Consider the following 18,940-nt stretch of genomic DNA (forward strand, 5'->3'; position numbering starts at 1 on the left):
AGGGAAATTTGTAAACTTCGAAAACCAACGAGTATTTCAAGGTTTGACTATGTCATCGAGAACAACTCTGTCTCATCCTTCGCGCCTTAAGAAACAACCCGATCAGGATACTATCCTTTGACGGCCCTGTTGCATCCCTACCTCCCTCAGTCCGTGGTGGGTATTTTCAAAAAAAAAAAAAAAAAAAAAGAGAGAGGGGGGGGGGGGGCCGCTGGTGCGTGTTTCGCAAATCCCACCACCGCGTACTCCTGCTGCTCGCTTGGGGCCAGATTCGATGTGCAAAGATTGGCCGTGTATTATTATTATTGACGCCAGGAGTGAATTACAGGGATGATCTCCAGCAGCCGCAAAATAATCAGACCAGCCACTACGATGTATTTCCCCCCGAATCGCAACAGCAGCCACCATTTCATAGTACCATCGATTGAGCATGTCTTATCTTCCCGTAAGAACTCCCCAAGCTCTCCCCGGAGAACGCCAATCGTCTAGAGTGTGTTTCGGCGCTGACGGGTTTATAGGCTGAGGCGATGGTGGGCCAATGCTGCTGCATAACGCAAAGAGGAAAAAAAAAACTTACATTGTCAATTATTATTTATGCTTCACTCCGAGCCCGTTCGGTTTGGGTATCCTCACTTCTATGGCAAGATGTGTCCAATGGTATGCTCATGGGTTCGTAAACTGCTGCGAGCAAATCCACTCAGCTAGCGGTTCCCAGGAAAATCGAGCATCGCCGTCGGCGTCCCGTCCATGTTGGTCTCCTGATCTGCGCTAAGGAGTAGCTTGAGGGGAGAGACGGATCGCCACGGCTGGTGAGAATACTGTTTCTCCTTTTTTCCATTTGTTTGGTTTTTCGTTTTTTTCTTTTTCACTTCTTATACGCTGTCATCCCGTTGGGGCCACTCGCTAACCGAGCCACTCAATTCACCTAGATAAAAATGGGCCCGAGAACAGAGTTCGGCCAATGCATCGTTAGCCTGCTGCTTCTCTGAATTGCTGGGAAGCAGCCCTCGCTTGTTTTGTTTTCTCCCGTTGTTGGCTACTGGCGGAGATCGACCATGGTCCTCGATGCATGGATTCGGCCAGTAGCAACAGGCGCTCCAAGCCCCACGAGTCATGTGGAGAGCCAGCTGCACCAGTGACGGAAACAGCCACGAGGTAGCTAAAAGCTTCTGAGGTCGGAACCGAACCGTACATCGTCCTGTGCACGCATCGCGAAACCAGGGGGCGTCATGGTCACCGAACAACGGCTGGCATACCGCTGGTTCGATGGGGATTTGTCTCAACAGCAACAATGGATTTCCGATTTCCTGTCCATACCTCCTCCAGGCAGCAGTGGCCCCCTGTTTGCTATCACCGCTTCACCCAAAATCTAACCGCTTTGTTGCTGGGTGGAGGATCGGACAAGAAGCACGATACGGAGTACTGTCATCTTGTTTGTTTGTTTGTTTTCTTTTTCTTTTCCTTTTTGTTTTTTATAACCAGCGTTCACTATTTTACACATTACAAGCCATGTATGTGTTGACGCCCGTTCCATTGTTGAGGAATCTTCAAATAAAATGGCGGCCTCGATTTAGTTTCCTGTTATTGATTGGATAATAATACCGGATCATGCCCTGCTGAAGTCCGATGGTACGCAGTGGAGGTGGGTGGATACAAATAGTTATCTCATTCCCACACAAAGTTTGGGGTCGATGCTCTGCGTTACAACAGCTTACATAGTTCCGAGCCATTATCATTTCACCACGCCTTCTTCCCCTGCTACTGCCGAGGCCGCCAGAGGGGAGCAGAAAAAGCATCATCCCCACTAGTCTTTCGACCGCCCCTTTCCCCCCCGCTGGGTTCTGGAAGATCTTTGGACCTAGCGTTCGTCGACCCATGTCAGGCTAAAAACTTTCCTCATAATCCACCCGTCGCGGCCTGCACAAGCCTGACTAGGGATCCCATATCAACCTGCTCGGAGCCCTTGTCCTGGATTTCTGACCCTGTTCAACTCACACTTCTTCTCCTACCCTTTGACCACCCGTCCGCCACTACACATACAATACCGGATTTGATATACGATATATCCATAATAACAACAACTTATCGACAACTTTGGTCAACGTTTGTCACCGACGTCTTGGGCACAAAAATGAATTTATCCCACTTGGTGACCAGCTATCATAGCCCTCCTTCGACGTATCCACACTCAGGCACTTCGCAAAAGCGCCAGTCCTTGCAGAGCGAATCTTCATTATCTGTATCGAACGGATACTACGATCGCAATGCTTCAAATCTTGCATATGCCCGCTCTCCTCAACCACCCTTATCCCCACCTGTCGAAGAGCAGTCCAGATTCTCTCTTCCTTCAATATCGAGTTTATTGCAAGGAGCTGACCAACTCTCTCCTGTTCATGTAGCTAGTACGAATTCCGCTGCAGTATTCATCTTGATATACCTACTAAATTCCATGATCAGAAAAACATCGTCCCAATCCACTCTCAACTGGAGAAGTTGATTTGAAATCACAGGGCCAAGGAGCCAGCCAAAAGCCCATACACAGGCCGAGAATGATTTTACCACCGACCCCTCCCATGCGCCCAGGCTCCGGATTAGATGGAAGAAATCACTCTCCTTCCGGATCGTCGCCATCGTCTGCACACTCTCCCATTTCAGTAGCCAATCTCACAAGTTCGTCATCGGCGGACCCTTCCTACCAGCATCGGATGCCCCAAGGTCCGTTACCCCCGCAGTCAACCAGATCGTCCGTATCTCAAAATTCTACTGTCTCCCTTCCCGAAAAGCATTACGCTCCATCCTCCAATTTACCCACCAGCTCGACTCCATTCGCTTCCCCAGTTGAACCCCTAGCGAATTCTACGGAATATTATCACAGCCCATCACATCCCCCTTCTTTCTCGCCATCTATTCCTCTGGCAGCCCCGCCAGCGCAACAGCACCATCACCATTCTATGATCTCAACCTGGCAACACCACCACTATTTTCCACCGTCAAATACGGCTCCCTACCCACAAAATCATGACAGGTATATCTGTCGAATATGTCACAAGGCGTTTTCTCGGCCTTCTAGTCTACGGATTCACTCGCACAGCCATACCGGCGAAAAGCCATTCAAATGCCCGCATGTCAACTGTGGCAAGTCATTTAGTGTCAGGAGTAACATGAAGCGACATGAACGGGGTTGTCATACAGGCAGACCTACGCAAGCAGCTTTGGTGAATTAAGGGAGCCTGAAGAACACTAACAAGTTCGCTCTCTGGCTTACAACTCAACATGACGAGCTCGAATATTGGATATGATCCTGGGAGGACCAGCAGTCCCATTATTGTTCCTGGAACGGCAAGATACCAATTATCTTTAGAATTATCTATTTCTCTACTGTTTTTTTTATCTTTGGTCTTGAATTTGAAACCCGATCCGGAAATTCTGTTCCCAATAATGTGAAAATGAAACCTCCTTCCGCGAAATTAGAATCCAGACAGGCTCTAGCTGTCCGAACCCAACCCTCCAGCCTTCGAGACCCTCCATAACCGGGGGTAAGGGCGAGAGGACCAAGGAGCCAAACTTTCGACGAAATGATGCAGAACCCTCTGGATCTCACAATGATATAGCCCAGCTGCTGTTGTGAGAATCAACAACGATCTATATACTCGGCGTCGACACATAGATGGCACTTGTCTTGCACAGGATCCAAATATCTCCAAAAGAATATAAATTGTACGAGCTCAATTTCACTACTAGCACGTTCCGTCCAACGTCTAAACCGACAAAGGACGGAAATCCCCGGGACAATTAACGTCTTGATGCTTGCTAGAAGAGAGAGTTGTTGCACTGAAACGAAAGAAGCAAAATACAAAGAGAGGGAGAAACAAAAGTGGATCTGGGGATTTGCATAGATACATGGAGCCCCGATAAAGGAGAAATAGAAAGCGGAAGAGGCATACGCTATCTCATGTGGTTACTCTTCTGGGCTAAGTTATGGAAAACAAATTCTGTCATGCCCATTTTCACGCATCAAATGTATTATTATTATTATTATCTTTCACCCTTCTCCGCTGTGTTTATCTATCTTCTTATTTTTCCAACAGAAACATCTCTCTTCCCTTTGTTCATTTTCCACTTCTATTATGTATTTTTGTTATGTATATATTCATCCAATTTTAGACACGCGAATTATTTCCTACCTATTCTGAGTCACAATTTTTAACATCTCATTTCCATTGTCTTTGGAATAAACTGTCGACAAGTAGTTATGCCAGCGCCGTCTTTCAAAACCCGCTCTCTCAAGTTTCCAGTCGACTGAACGTTGGCAGCCTCCGTAGGGAAATGAGATGGATCACCTGCTGCTTGCTCGCAGGAGGCGAGCTAATGACGTCGGCACTGCACACACAAGCATGCAACATGCGATGCATGTCCACGTAGACTAGTATTCGAGCCAAATTGAGGATCAGCGACAGAAGAGCGAAAACAAGCTTCGTACGTGGAAGAGAACTAGAGAGGGTAAAATAAGAGCCCGGGTGTATATACTACCTATACCTCTATATTTGAGTACGGGCTCCTATAGCAGCTGCTAGCTACGATAGCGTGTGACTTTTTTCTATCAAGTTGTTGTTAAAGGGCCTTACCGCGCCCAGCACGCACTACATTTGTTGTTCTGCCATCGATCGTCCATGTACTCATTAGATTCTATCTACTCCGTAGTCAGCTTCCTCATTGATTAAGCTGATCGTCAAGCCTGTCAACCTTTACCGATCCTCGCATAAAACCTTATGTGACGTCTCAGAGGATCTTCTCGCTGCAGTCATACGTGTAGGCATCTCGATTATCAGTATAGCAGCAGGTGCTTAGAAGATAGATATTACAGAAGATTAAGTTTCAATTGTACTGCACAAAAACTTGGACAAAAAAAAAAAGGCTTCTTAAGCTAGTGTAGAATTTCATTGGTAATAGCATATTTAACTAGTAATTAACCGTCTAAGTACGGAGTATATTCAACACGAATTGCTTCAACGAACAGTGACATCTCTCCAGCTTTGTAACTGAAAAGGACAAAAATGATGACCCTGTCTAATTTATGTATAATGCCGCTAATAAATGCCCCAAAGCCGACCGACCTATGCCTCCAAACCAAGCTTCTCCAAGAGACGATCCAGTTTATCCAGTAAAATCTGATAGTCCGCAGCGTCCCTTGCGAACTCGTCTCCTGCAACATGACCGTCCAGAGTTCTGAAGGGATGGCTCAGATCGTCAGAAGCCAAACCAGTTCCTGGTTGAAGTTTGCGATCGCTGGCATTGATGGCTTCACCTTCTCGCATTTTCGAAGCTCCCGGTCCTGGATGGGGAGTATCAGTTTCACCATCATTGTTAGAAGGGTTATTCGCTTCGACTACGTTGCCATCCTCAGCGCCATCGCCCTCTGCCACCTTGCGGGTTTCGTCCATGATCTGGTCCAGACCAGCATCTTCGAACCGCAACCTGAATCTCTCGCTGAGATAGAATCGAATATCGTCTACGAGTTCGATGGAATCAGTTTCCTGCCGCTCTTTGATACGGGCTGCTGACTCGGCAACCAGTTTCGCAAACTCCGGCAAATCGATGTGCGACTCAAGGCGGTAAGCAAGATATCGAGCGGCGAATTCCTCCAGGCGCTGAACGCGGAACGTCCATCCTGCTCGAATGAGTTCGTAAATATCTACGTCTTCATCATCTACATCCTGCTGATTTCCTTTTTGAGCGGCATCTGCCTGTTTGGTAGCTTTTTCGTCCTCGTTCTGTGCCTGTTTCGGTTTCATGTTGCCATTTCCAAGGGAGCTAATCAACACCGCTGCTTTGGACTTCAGCCTTTCAATACAAAGCATATCTGCCGCATAAAGAACTTCAACAGCTAACGATAATGGGAATTCGACTCTGTCTGTGTATAAATAGATGAGGACGACTTCCAACGCCTCAGGAGAACAGTCGATGCGTATTATTTGTAAGTTCTCCGTTACTTGGGCTTCCCTAAAAGTGGAAGAAAACATCACACTGAAGAAATCGGAGCGGAGAAGCATCGCTTTATGGGCGGGGAAAATAGATGACTTGCGAGGCTTTTGTGGCGGCAGTGACGCGGCAGGCGACGGCAGCCGTGGTGTTGGGCCCACTGGAATTTGGTCGTCGGTTGCGGAGTCATGGTCATCTAGTTTTTGCATGTTTTCGGTCTGTCGCAGCTCCTCGACCACAGGTTCATCTGCACGAAGTAATATATCAGCAAATATCCTGTTGTCCCTTTTCACTTTCAACTTATTGACCTTGTCAGTTTCAATGACAAGTTTACACTTGAGAACATTTTCTCGAAACCACGATTCCATCTGGTCACGTCCCTTTGAAGTTGCCTCTGCTCGTCGCTGTCTGACCAGCCTTCTATCTCCCCTGTCGAGAATGGACTCGACGAGACCAATAAGTTCCAGATGTTTGGCAACTCTTTCAACGCTACCCAAAATTTCTGCTTCGGTGAAACCAGTTCCCGGTCCAGATCTCAACTACGGTGGCGCTTCATCCAGGTACAGATACCTTACACCTATGTCAAACGCTTCTGGGGGGATTGTAGGTGGAAGTTCCCACGATTTGGCCGCAGGGGCACTTAATAGCTTCTTTGCAAAGGACGGCGAGCGCGCAGATAATACAAATTTATGTAAGTGAAATGGTTTATCCAATGCTGTGACTACAATATCTGAAGTTGAAGGGCGATCTTGTGATAACAACGTGGCCAGATGAGCGGCAAACGGCTGTAAGGGATCCGTGGATTTCGAATAATCATATTGAAGGAGTAAATTTCGTATTCTATCGTTCAGCGCATTGTATAGACATCTAATAATAGCAATAAGGATTACCAGGAAATCCCAACAGATTGGCCAATGGAATTGAGATGAGGAAGCACCTTTCGCCCTGAAAAGTATCACGCTCACACAATGCACCGGATTCAAGGAGAAGCCGTACCACTTCATAGTGACCGCAAAGGCTAGCCTATTTACATACAGTCAATCCCAAAAATCATCACGACCGCTTAGGGAAAGCCATGTCGCATATCAATCATCGGAATTAAAACCGAAGATAATAAAGCAACTGGTGGTGCAGCGGAAATCATGAAGAAAAACCACTACTTACAAGGATCAGCGGCGTGCAATCAAACAAATCTCTCGCATTAATATTAACGCCCTCTGTAATCTTCTCTTGACAGGTTTTCATGTCACCTCTTCGACATGCTTCGCAAAGTTCCGTAAAGGACTGGCTTAGGTCAAGGGGGTTGTCCTCCTTGAGCCTCCCATCTTTGATCATGTAGAGTGGTTTATAGCTCGTGTTTGCGCAGTGTAGTATTTCTGGCATATCTGAAGCGGTCAAAAGCGCTAATATCGAGTGCAGCGCATCACACAAGACTATACGGAGTAAGGGACTGTGAGTTCGAGGGTTGAGGCTGGAGAAAAAAACTATTTAGTCAGCAATGCCAAGGCGGGTTGTCACTTGTACAGTACCACTTAAAACGTTATCTTATCAATCTCAAATCTTGTGATTTCCCCACAAAACTTAAATAAGCCGGTTTGTAACGACTGTCTGGGCTAAATGGACTTGACGATATTCAAACAGTAAATACCATAATAAAATAAACTTTGTCCTTAAGGATATAGTTATAATGTAATTGAGCTCGATCTTTAAGTATTATTATGTATGTCGACCTTTTCGCATTTTGTATGTAATTGTCAGTGTGGTTTTTTTTGGCAGTATGTACACCGCTTTCCTGGAACGGCTAATTATGTACTCCGGCACTGGTTGCTTAGCAACGCAGCCAAAACGGGGAGGCCAAGCTGTGTGATTTGATATTGATCACTGAATTTTTCACTTCCTTCTGCAAACATCACCGCTCGTCGTTGTGCGGAATATACTAACGTTGCAGCTCATTGGGGTCTACGAGTTTGTTCATGTATTGACTTTTATTGCTTCCTTTTTTCTTTATTACAAGCTCTTCGCTATTCCTAGCGAACCATGGCTATTGCACTGGCTGAAGTTGACAAGTATGATGTGTTGGAACGGATAGGTAAAAGCGCCATTTTCTCTCTCGGAAACCTCCAATAGTATATTGCTAATGCCTGATAGGATGTGGTTCATTTGGGGTCATTCGCAAAGTTAGACGCAAGTCTGATGGCTATGTACGGAAGCCGCAGTATCCCTTTCAATTAAAGTAGCTAACAGATGATTCCAGATCCTTTGTCGCAAAGAAATCAACTATGTCAAAATGTCGCAAAAGGAGCGCGAACAGCTCACGACGGAGTTCAATATCCTCAGTTCTCTTCGACACCCCAACATCGTCGCATACTACCACAGAGAGCACCTGAAAGCTTCCCAGGATCTTTATCTCTACATGGAGTACTGTGGTGGTGGAGATCTTGGAATGGTGATCAAGAACTTGAAGGCGACGGGTAAATATGCAGAAGAGGAGTTTGTTTGGCGGATACTTTCTCAGCTCGTTACTGCGTTGTATAGGTGTCACTACGGCGTGGACCCACCAGAAGCAGGATCCAATGTTCTGGGGCCACCACCCAATAATAAGCCTTCGGGATTGAAAGGAAAACAGGCCCAAATGATGATTCTACATCGTGATCTAAAACCGGAAAATAGTACGTGCAATAAAACTCTATTTCTTGGATTGGGCTGACCATCAATCGTGTCAGTTTTCCTCGGGGAGGATCAGTCTGTCAAGTTGGGTGATTTTGGGCTATCGAAGCAGATGGGATCTCACGATTTCGCTTCAACCTACGTTGGAACTCCCTTTTACATGTCTCCAGAGATCTGTGCCGCGGAAAAGTATACGCTCTACTCTGATATCTGGGCGGTCGGCTGCATCATGTATGAACTGTGCCAGAAAGAGCCTCCTTTCAACGCCCGGACTCATATCCAACTTATCCAAAAAATTCGCGAGGGAAAATATGCTCCTTTACCAAACATGTATTCTTCTGAGCTCAAAAGTGTGATTGCGAGTTGCCTAAGAGTTAACCCAGACAACCGGCCTGACACTGCTTCATTGCTGAACATGCCAGTTATTCGCCTCATGCGGAAGGAGAAAGAAGTCGTGGACTTGGGTATTTCATTGCGCAAGCGGGAGGAAGCCGTGTCGCAGCGGTTGAAGGAGCTCGAACTCAGCTACGCACGTCTCGAGAAGGAGAAAGCAGCTATGAAAATTGACATCGAGAGCAAGGTTCGCCGCGAGTGGGAAGTGAAGGCAAGGCTCGAGATTGATCGGCAGGTTCACATGGAGCTCGAGAGGCTTCGGAAGCGATTTGATACGGAAGTCCAAGAAAGAATTGCTACAGAGATGCAGAAACGCAGAAAGAGTGCATCACCGTCGACCATTGATGAAGGCGAAACTACTTCGTCAGCGGAGCACTCTTGCCAGTCATCTATTGGAACCGGGACTGCAGACGACGATTTCCCTTCCTCCACTGATCTGAGTGAAATCTCTCTTGAATCCCCAACACCTGAAAGTAGTAAACCGTTAAGGAAAGCCACTCGTACACCATTCAGCCGCTCGAAAACCACTTTTGAATCTCCCAATGATATCCAAATGGCCGAACCATCTCCTATGTCAATTGCTTCCTTATCCCTTTCCCCACGCCGCACTGCTGGAAATGGCTACTCCAAAAATATTTTTGCCGAGGGCGCAAGGTCCAATCCCAAATGGGATCCAAGCCTAGCATATAACTCGGATGACGAAGATGATATTCCCGATGTGCCTTCTCCCACACGACCCAGAGTTAGGCCTGATCCTATAAAGGCCCCTGTGAGACCCTTGCTCCGGCAAAATACAACTGCCATGATGCAAAAATTAAGCACGCAACCTAGCCTATTTCCCTCCAGGGGTTCAGGCCTGCCCCATCTCGCGGCTGCAGCATCACACAATGATCTTAGAAATGCAGCTTCGGAGGCAAAAGTAAAATCACCCCGTCGCCTCATGAAGATCTCATCTTCCGCAAATCTCGCTGGAGAGGGAGGATCTCCCCGCAGGGCAGGGACCAAACCACCCACCTTCAAAGGAAACGCAGGCGGTGAGGAAATGTTCAAAGCTGTTCTGCAGCGGAACATGGGTGGTCGGACACTTGTCGAGCTTGCTCAAGCCAGGGCAGGTGGCAGGCCAGTCGAAGACACGGAGCGGAATCCTGGAGAGTCCAGGATTCCGACAACGGGGCTTTCTCCCCATACACGTGTCGTTGACAGCATGAGAACAGTCGAAAGAGAGCCCCCAGCAACCTGGGATCCGGAACGAGACGAGATGCCCAGTCCATTTTTGGCCAGGGGAACCAAGGTCATTCGAAACCTTAGATAGAAATCCCGTGCTTACGTATTTGGACATCGACGCAATTAGCATTTGTCGTTGAAAATCCGGGGTCAGGTCCCGTGCAGGCTCATTGGGCCATTTTTGCCTATCTCACAACCAGTGTGTTCGGTTATTTTTGGAAAGACACATCTCACCGTCCAGTCGAGGCTTTTCGAATTCTTCGTCATATTTTTCCGTATGTTCGGTGTTTAGGCTCCTGGCGCTTACTCGGTTGGATATCCTTTTTCTGTCACTTCTACCTCATACTCCCGAGACGGCGCAAAGAGTTGATCAGAGAGCTGCATTCCACGGCGTTGCATGTGCCTCAATTAGCCACTGCTGTTAGGTCGCTTACCACGATTGTCAGGCGAAGCAACTTATAATAGGACAGGATAGGCCCTCGAAACGGGCTTTACCCCCCATAACTGATGCCATTGCATGTTCTTTGAATGGGCATCTCTTGTTGTACCCAAGACCGTTGGAAATAAATCTTGTTGTTATTTTTCGTTCCTCTCCTATTCCTATTATTTCATTCCATATTATGCGCGTTACTGGCATGGCGAGGCCGTTTGTTACATTGTTTTTTGCTTTTTGTTTTCTTTCTATTTTTCCTTTTCAGGTGCAAAATCTTTTGAAAGTACAAGGTTTTTCGCCAGGGAGTCGTGATATCCATCCTTTAAATCTATGCACTCTCTTTGCCTTTCTTTTCCGTTCATTTCTCGTCATATCTTCTTTCTCCGACGGTTGCGCGCTGGCTTCCCATGTCCCATCGTACCAGGCCTTGCTTTCCATTCCTGTTAATATATCCCCGTCCCACTCATTGTTTTGTCTCGCGGACTTCCTGATACTTTTCCTCCTCCTCTCCTTTGTTGGAATACCTTTGTCTTCTCCCTTCTACATCTCCTTAACGTTAACGGGGTCTATTTGGAGGAATTTATTTTTAAATGTTAAATAGTCTATACTCTGTCGACGGCTACGAATCAATCCGTCCAAGGCAGCAGTGGGAGGCTTTATCTGATTTTATGTCGTTAGATTTCCATTTATCTGTTTTAGGTTCAATTTTCGTTCTTTTCACCCATTTTGATAATACGTACAGGTGATGCACTGTGCAAAAAATGACCCTGAAAAATGCACTCACCTCACATACTTCCTGACGTTGTTCTGTACATGCTGCAGTATCTTCACGAACACCCAACAAGGTTGCAAGGTCTCAAATATCTCATCTGACGACTCTGTTCGCTTCCCGTACTACCCCTCCTAAACTAACACACAAACACGGAGAAAATTCTGGGTCGTGGATGTTGGGCACGAGACTCGGGCTGGGAGGTGAAACTATCTCACTCACGCGATTTGTAGATGGTTATAAGAATGACAATTTGTGGTTAGGTATTAATAGTAATGTACAGTACATACAGTACACGCATAACTGAAAATGCTACCTATCCCGTATATATAAATTGCGTATATGCAATTTTTCTCAAGGCCACAGCGCCCAGAGCAGTGCCAAATAACGCCCATCCAACCAAAGTGCTCCAAATAAAACATAATGCTGTTGCTTCGTAAAAGAACACTGTACGCTGATAATGCTTCCTGCATATAACCCAAACCCCATGCATCCACTTGAACACATATCTTTCCAAATGGGTCTCCTCCTGCCCTCAATCGTCCCCACTTAGGCCACCTTTGACCGTTCTGTCCCCACTCAATCACTGCTAACTTGCTTATGCCGCAACCGCAACCGCCATCGCCCATGATGTGAGCTCCGCTGTACATTTCTGGGTGAGGAAGAAATGCCGTTACCCCGTTTCCCCTTGCATATATTTGAGCTCTGAATTATGTGTAACTAGGGAGGGGTAAGTTGGTTTGCGGAGTGAGAGGCAGGTTGGCCAGGATAAGGGACGAAGGATGAGGAATACGGATAGGGACGCCAGGGAAATGTCGGTGATTTCGATTGAAATAATGTTATGGGTAAATATAGGATCATCGTGGCTGAAGGTGATCGGGTTCGGGTTTATTTTGGGGTGTGTAGGCAGGCGTTTTGTGACAGTATTTGCTTTTAATCACTATTTCTGTAATAAATAGATGATTGATGGGGACTACTAAAATGTGCCTCCGTTTTTTGTGGATACCAAAACCCGAAAATTCCCTTGTATGCGGCGCCAGAAACCCTTGGGTATTTTGTGCAAGATCGACAGGCGCCGCAATCCGATTAAGGATATACAAAGGATATGGGAAAGAGTAAAAAGAACAGGTTCAGTCAAGGTAGAGTTTTTGTTAGATATCCTCATCCTCAACGTCCTCTATTTGCACTGTTCTTGTCTTTGAAGCATCAGGGTCTGTAATGAGTGTAGCGTCTTTTGCTGGATAGCCAGTTCCAATTCCAGCAGTTCTGGCTTCAACAAACGATCCAGGTTGGCCAGCTTGCGTAGCACCCGGTAAATAACCTGCTCGCTCAAGTTGATCCATCTCCTCAGGCTCTAATAATTTGCCGGGTTGGCCCTTGACGGCATCCTGTTTCATCCGCACGACAGTCGGGACAAACTTACGCACGGCTTCCTTCCGTAGGTCCCTGATGACTGGCGCCGCTTCGTAAACCGTTTTCGCCTCAGGTTTAGGTTGTATAGAAGCGATAGAAGCAGGGACAGTAGCATGCGTCTCCCCTCGACCTCTACCCTCACCAAGGGGCTCCATATTTGCATTGGTTGCGCGGCGGGGTGCATGATACTGGCGAGGGATGGGCGGTGGAGTGTCTTTCGGCATGGGAATCCGTCGAACGCTCTCGTCCGTGTCGCTGCTGTCATCGCTATCACCGTTATAACGTTGCCGCCACCGGCCGCTATCCTGGCCATCCCGCCTTCTCTTCCCCAGAACCCCGCCGCGATCACCACCACCACGGCCTCCCCGATCAGAATGGGGATGAGTCCCCGGTCCAGCTTCGCTTCCACCAAATTTCGGGGCCTTCTCACCAAGCGCCTCTCTGGCCTTCTTGACTGCGCGGAGATCCCTCTCGAGTTCTTCAAGGTGTTGTTTCTCGGACGGTCTCAGTGGTTGGCCCGACTCCTCTATGGCTTTGAGATTGTCGATTTGGCGCTGGATCCGGTCCGGGTTGCGACGCGCGAGCTTTTCGTTCCGGCGAGCTTGGACCTCAGCTTTACCTTTTTTGAGGGCCTTCGCCTTCTCCAGCCGTCGTTGGGCTTGGGCGGGGTTGATGGAGCGTTCCTTGTCCTTTGCCATTGACAAAGTGACTAGAAACACAAAATTGAATTGTCAGGGCGCGGAGGGAGAGAAAGAAAACGAGCAAACGATCAAATAGCCCTGTGGAAAAAGGGAATTAGCAGAGGGTGACTGGAGAAAAGCGTTGCAGTAGTGGGTAGAGGCGACGACGGTGTTTGTTTGGCTGGTGATTTCTGCAGGTTGGAGGTTATTTAAATAATAAATTATAAATTTTCCCTCCCGCACCACCCAAAGAGTGGGGAGAAGTTTGGGGAGCTTACAGCCAGTCAACGGTTCCGGCCCAACAACATATTACAGAAGAACATTACTTCTATGCAGGCATGCATAAACGAGCAACTGAAGTTAATTCTTTTTCTGGGGAAAGTTGGTTTAGGGCCAATTGAATGCGCCGTGGAAGACTCTCCCGCCTGAGCCTCACAGGTTGGGCAGCCGAAAGCCCTACGATGCACCCTGCAGAGCTATGCGATGCCGCCAGATGCGCGGAGCAGCCTGGCAAGGGGAACAGAGAGACAAGATGCCATGACCGCCAACGATTGCTCAGTATTTTACAGCCGATGAGATCACCTTTGGAATCCATTTCTTTCCTGGTTTCTGATTCTGATGTTTTACGACGCGGGAAACAGGATATCCGAGAATGGCCAAAGGCGCAGTGAAGCCCACCCGTCAGATGGACAAGGACGTTCTTGATTGAGGCCTGGCCGCCGTCTGTTCCCGGCAACGGTTGACGGTGACGGCGTAGGCCGCTGTAACCCTTGGAAGAGCGACGTGCGCGTGTGACTTGCAGAGGCAGCAGGGCTAGACCGCGACGAGGGACGACTCGGACGAGGATGCGCAGGAGATGCGAGCCTTGCCTGATCAGTGATGCCGAACAAACTTGGTAGTGTAGGATATGGCTGGCTGCCAATTGACAGGCTGATAACGGCGGCGCCGGAGAGGGGATTGATTCATTCATGGATATTAAATCTGGGGCACAGGAAAGATTATACATACATAGCTTCAGCAGTTTTCTGACGCCCCTCATTTTTCTGGCAGGATGAAAATCGGAATAGATATTTCTTCCTTCTAACCCCATCCAATCCAGATGGGCATTTGACTTCTTTGTTTCATCTACTTAAGGCCGACGATGGGGGATTACCTTTTGACTCTTCTTTGGCGCTTTGGCTTGTATTTTTATTTTTATTCTTATTTTTACTTTTACTTTTATTTCTATTTCTCGTGAAGGACCCGATATCGCATCTGAGCGAGTTTAAAAAATAGATATATGTATTTACCAGGGACAGAGCCCACCATGTTTTCTGTTCTATATGCAGACACAGATATTGTAATTACAACTTTAACTAACTATAACTATTAAATGACAAAAAGTAAGCAGAAATAACAAGGAGTTCATAGAATCCGGCGTGAAGGCTGCGGTGTGTCTTCCCCTTGCTGGAGGTCACCAGCTCAACCTCCGCAATCTCAGACCTGCCGCATCTTCACCAGATCCTCCAGATCCTCCAGATCCTCTACTTCATCATTCCTATTGTCAATATATCTCTCTCTATCTCCCCTCTCTTCGCCAATCTTGCTGTTCTCTCTCTCCCCCCCCCCCTGTCATATCTCTCCTCCTGTGTCTTTGCCACTGCTTCAGCCTCCACCGAGCTAAAAGCCTGGCGTGGCTGCCATTCTGCTCGTCATCTTCAAAGCTACCCGCGTTGTGACCTCTCTCGGATTGAACCAGATGCCACTATTGGTCCTTAGTGCAGAATAAGGCCTGTCTGGGAGAATCGACAAGATCTATAATACAACAAGAGCCGTTTCCCCTTCCATCTTCCGCATTCCCCGTCCAAAAAGTCCATTCTTTCGCATTTGTTCTTCAACATGAACTACTGCCAATCTGCCCGCGCTGCCTCGTCCTGTGTGTCTGGCGACTTTCTGTTTTAAGAGCATGTCTTCTTTGCGCGCACACCAGCCAAATACCAGATGTCCGCGTCAACGTCCATTCCTGATGCCCGGTTCGGCCTCACGTCCGCCGAGATGCAGATGGCTGTGCACCAGCAACAGATCGCCCTCCAGGGCAGCCATGCTGGTAGCCTTGTGTCCCGGGGGAGAGGCATGGGGAGAAATAGCAATTCAAGCTCGCGAGCTACCAGTGCCGCCAGCGCTGCGAGTAGTCACGGCAGACTACTTCTTGATCCCGATAGCTTGCAAGCGCTCTATTATCAACTTGAGAATCTGTTGAGAGATATTAGGCGTAGAATAGATTATGTAGGTGCATCCCGTGGTTGGTTTGTTCCAATTCTATCTAAATTCTAGGCTACCTTTGTCGCTTTATACCTTTTGATACCAATACGTTCACACGCCCATTCCTTGACAGATTATTCATATCTTGAGGAGCCAGCGCTAATATTACCATCCCTTAAATAGTTGACTGAACAATCCGAAATCTCAATCCAAAATACCTATGACCAAGCAGGCAATGTTGTTGCGAATGCAGATGTCGAAATCGCACGAATGCGCCAAATATTAGAGAATATTAGTGAATTGGAAACCGAATTCGATAAGATCCGGCGCATCAGGGACATCGTCAAACAATACAGATCTAGAGTGGAGAGTCTAGACCATCGATTGGACCAGGCCGCCCGCAGAAGACGTTGATATGACATTTTACCTTGTTTATCTCCATCCACCTGCTCATATTGGTTTTCACGTGGTTTTGGGGGGCGGGGGGAGGAAAAAGGGGGGGGGGGTGGGTGTCCGAAAATCAATCCCGTAATGAAAGCTCAGTCAAACGGAATGAGCCCACTTTTACGATGCTACGACGGAATGCCTTTCAGAGCTTTTTCCGTTCCGCTTTATATGCTGCGATATTTCCCAGTTACGAAAAACGCGATACACTCTCCGATTACCGGATGGTCCTGATCTCTGACGCAACCGCTATTGCTACCACTACCCGGATAAATCGAATGGAAGCCATCGTCCGTGCTCAACGCCATAACAGAATCAAGATATCTGATATACATCACCGATCTTAGTCCTCGCGGACAGCAATCTTTCCTACGTGTTGTCTACAATGCGCGGGCATCAGTGCAGGAATTAAAGAGTACTGCATTGGTGTAAAGAATATCGCCCGCCCAGAATATTGTTTGTGGAATTTGGGAGGGGGAGGGGGGATTCGATCTATAAACCTATTCCTCTAATTTTCTATTTTCTACTTTCTATTTCTATCTTGGATACAAAATCTTCGAAGAATGGTTACATGCCTCACGGCCGAAACTTTTTTTTATTATTATTTTGATGATTACTTATGCATACCTACCTGCCTAGGTGAATGCTGGAAGAGAGGAAGCTTAGTTAGTGGGTGGAAAAACTAAAGGTGTGCTGGACTTGAATCTGATGCTGGTTTCCACCCCTTCGCCCATTTTACTCTTCGCCTACTCCGCTCTCTCTATCCTACTTAATCCAGCTTCGTCAGCGGCTGTTGGCGTTTTATGACCGTTTGAACGTCTCCCTTGCTCTCTCAATTCTAATGTCAAAACCCTCTCCGACTAGAACATACTTCCCTTTTACCTACCTCCCTATTATTATATACTGATATATGTGTCTGTATGAACTATTTCCCCTTCTTTGTTGTTTCATTCGATGTCTAGCTTCGAAGCGGTACCGAATTCTTAGTCCATATCTTTGTCTCTTTACCAGCGACCAGTTTTATTCAAGATTCTCTGTCAATATCCGATAAGCCAGCTATTTGTGCTTCAGGCCTTTTTAATATATCGATTACAACCCATATCATAACTCTTCCTTTCTAAAATTGCTCCTCGCCTCCCTTGCTTTCTCCTTTCGGCCTATATGGGCACAGAGCGATTTCGTACGCTGGACATTTTCCTATGTGTGGCCCCACGCCTCCCCCACTAATTCTCTCCCATTCTCTGCTTCGTATTATTGGCTTCCATGCCTATTACTCCTAATCTAAGTATAGAAAAGGGGAGGGGCCTCAGAGGCCTCTCTCCCTCTGTCGGGTCTTACGTATTCACTTGATCGCCGTCACGGGAGACAGAAGCACAAAAGATGATCAGTGAGAAAACGTCATGAGGGTTACGTCCAGGGTTATTGCCAACGCATTTAGATTAACCAATACCCTATTTCTCTCAGTTGTCCTACCCTCTGTTCCTGTCTCGTAAACCAACCCTCGCATCCATCGTATTCACGTCTCTGTATAAGTGCATCGCAGACATATGATTAAATCAGGACGTGGGCGGGCTACGATGTAATGATTCCCGCAAGGATAAATTCCACAGTATCCAGCCCTCAGATTCAGATTCCCCTATCTCATCGCGCTTCTTCCTGCCGCATGTCTCCCATTTTTCTCTCACGAACAATTAGCGTTTGCTGGTATACGTAGAGGACAGCAAATACTTCAGCTGGGACGGCTCAATGGATATCTGCATGGTTATTCGCGATGCGCTGTCCTAAACGCCTACCTTTGCATAACGAAGTTCCCGGCTCCTCCGCACGCTGTCTCCTGTGACTTCAAGAATAATGCCGCTATCCCTAGGATCCGGATGTCAACCAGATATGTTGCAGGTAGTCAAGTGAAACTTAGCCATATCGACACGGGAATTTAGTGAGTCCAGTAAGTTATCTATATTCCATTCATCGAGACATGTTCTTTTCGAGTCACGAAGGCATCCAGAGGAAATACAACGGAAAACATCGACAGCAGGTAGCTGCGCCGCGGACGGGTTCGACCTCTTGGTCCGGTCATCCTGCCCCGGCCTTCAACCGCTTCTTGGGCTCCGCAAGCTTTTTGCTTCTTGTTTTTTTAGTCTGTGGGAACCGTTTTATAGCGCCGCAGCTATTGCAGCTAACCACGCGAACGTCAGCCCATGGCTTCTTCTTCGACCCTCCACGGCTGGCATTCTCCACCGTTTCCACACAGGTCGCGTTGGGAATCAGCAGCGAGTCGCATACTTTGCAGATCGATCTCTTGATGTCGTGAGGTAGTCGCAGTTGCGACTTGAGAGATACTCCGCGCATCTGGGAAGCTAAATTGCGAGAGAGCTTTGAGACCGGAACATGATGTGTCGGTTGTTGTTCCCGCAAGTGGTTTGGAGAGAAGAATGCGTTGTCAGTCGTTGAGTTTTTGCTATCACTGGCAACCTTGTTACCACACAGTGGTTGCGAAGTTGGCTCTTCATCGTGTTCTTGTAATAGGGCATGAGCTCCATGGCCCCCAGCATGATTAGGCTTCTTGTCTGCAGAAGTTTTCGATAGAGACGCAGATTGAAGATAAGTCGACGCTTTGTATAAGAATGCAATCCGGGCTCGAAGGTGGCTCTGACCGGTTTTCCCAGGCCGTTTTTGGGCCTTGACTTTTGCCATTTT

General features: G+C 47.4%; 8 protein-coding genes across 8 annotated transcripts; 2 read left to right on the plus strand and 6 right to left on the minus strand.

Annotated features, from left to right (window-relative positions):
* Positions 1-969: 969 nt before the first annotated feature.
* On the minus strand, positions 970-1,194 carry HCAG_05053 (predicted protein; the record flags this gene model as incomplete). Its single annotated transcript, XM_001539536.1, has 1 exon — positions 970-1,194. The coding sequence occupies one exon, from the start codon at positions 1,192-1,194 to the stop codon at positions 970-972; it is 225 nt and encodes a 74-aa protein (XP_001539586.1).
* Positions 1,195-2,605: 1,411 nt separating this feature from the next.
* On the minus strand, positions 2,606-3,125 carry HCAG_05054 (predicted protein; the record flags this gene model as incomplete). Its single annotated transcript, XM_001539537.1, has 3 exons — positions 2,606-2,692; positions 2,813-2,856; positions 3,098-3,125. The coding sequence occupies 3 exons, from the start codon at positions 3,123-3,125 to the stop codon at positions 2,606-2,608; spliced, it is 159 nt and encodes a 52-aa protein (XP_001539587.1).
* A 1,989-nt stretch (positions 3,126-5,114) lies between these two features.
* Positions 5,115-7,719, minus strand: HCAG_05055 (predicted protein; the record flags this gene model as incomplete). Its single annotated transcript, XM_001539538.1, has 5 exons — positions 5,115-6,518; positions 6,555-6,846; positions 6,917-7,002; positions 7,144-7,412; positions 7,710-7,719. 5 exons carry the CDS (start codon positions 7,717-7,719, stop codon positions 5,115-5,117), a joined length of 2,061 nt encoding a protein of 686 aa, XP_001539588.1.
* A 297-nt stretch (positions 7,720-8,016) lies between these two features.
* Positions 8,017-10,351, plus strand: HCAG_05056 (G2-specific protein kinase nimA; the record flags this gene model as incomplete). Its single annotated transcript, XM_001539539.1, has 5 exons — positions 8,017-8,068; positions 8,128-8,180; positions 8,234-8,469; positions 8,515-8,648; positions 8,703-10,351. The coding sequence occupies 5 exons, from the start codon at positions 8,017-8,019 to the stop codon at positions 10,349-10,351; spliced, it is 2,124 nt and encodes a 707-aa protein (XP_001539589.1).
* Positions 10,352-11,382: 1,031 nt separating this feature from the next.
* On the minus strand, positions 11,383-12,094 carry HCAG_05057 (predicted protein; the record flags this gene model as incomplete). The annotated part of the gene is made up of 4 exons (XM_001539540.1): positions 11,383-11,386; positions 11,481-11,503; positions 11,756-11,781; positions 11,866-12,094. 4 exons carry the CDS (start codon positions 12,092-12,094, stop codon positions 11,383-11,385), a joined length of 282 nt encoding a protein of 93 aa, XP_001539590.1.
* Positions 12,095-12,616: 522 nt separating this feature from the next.
* Positions 12,617-13,576, minus strand: HCAG_05058 (predicted protein; the record flags this gene model as incomplete). Its single annotated transcript, XM_001539541.1, has 1 exon — positions 12,617-13,576. The coding sequence occupies one exon, from the start codon at positions 13,574-13,576 to the stop codon at positions 12,617-12,619; it is 960 nt and encodes a 319-aa protein (XP_001539591.1).
* A 1,962-nt stretch (positions 13,577-15,538) lies between these two features.
* Positions 15,539-16,213, plus strand: HCAG_05059 (conserved hypothetical protein; the record flags this gene model as incomplete). The annotated part of the gene is made up of 2 exons (XM_001539542.1): positions 15,539-15,823; positions 15,983-16,213. 2 exons carry the CDS (start codon positions 15,539-15,541, stop codon positions 16,211-16,213), a joined length of 516 nt encoding a protein of 171 aa, XP_001539592.1.
* Positions 16,214-18,316: 2,103 nt separating this feature from the next.
* Positions 18,317-18,937, minus strand: HCAG_05060 (predicted protein; the record flags this gene model as incomplete). The annotated part of the gene is made up of 1 exon (XM_001539543.1): positions 18,317-18,937. The coding sequence occupies one exon, from the start codon at positions 18,935-18,937 to the stop codon at positions 18,317-18,319; it is 621 nt and encodes a 206-aa protein (XP_001539593.1).
* Positions 18,938-18,940: the final 3 nt, after the last annotated feature.

This window comes from Histoplasma capsulatum, genomic scaffold (assembly GCF_000149585.1).
Source record: "Histoplasma capsulatum NAm1 scaffold_5 genomic scaffold, whole genome shotgun sequence".
In the NCBI taxonomy this organism is placed as follows: Eukaryota; Fungi; Ascomycota; class Eurotiomycetes; order Onygenales; family Ajellomycetaceae; genus Histoplasma; species Histoplasma mississippiense.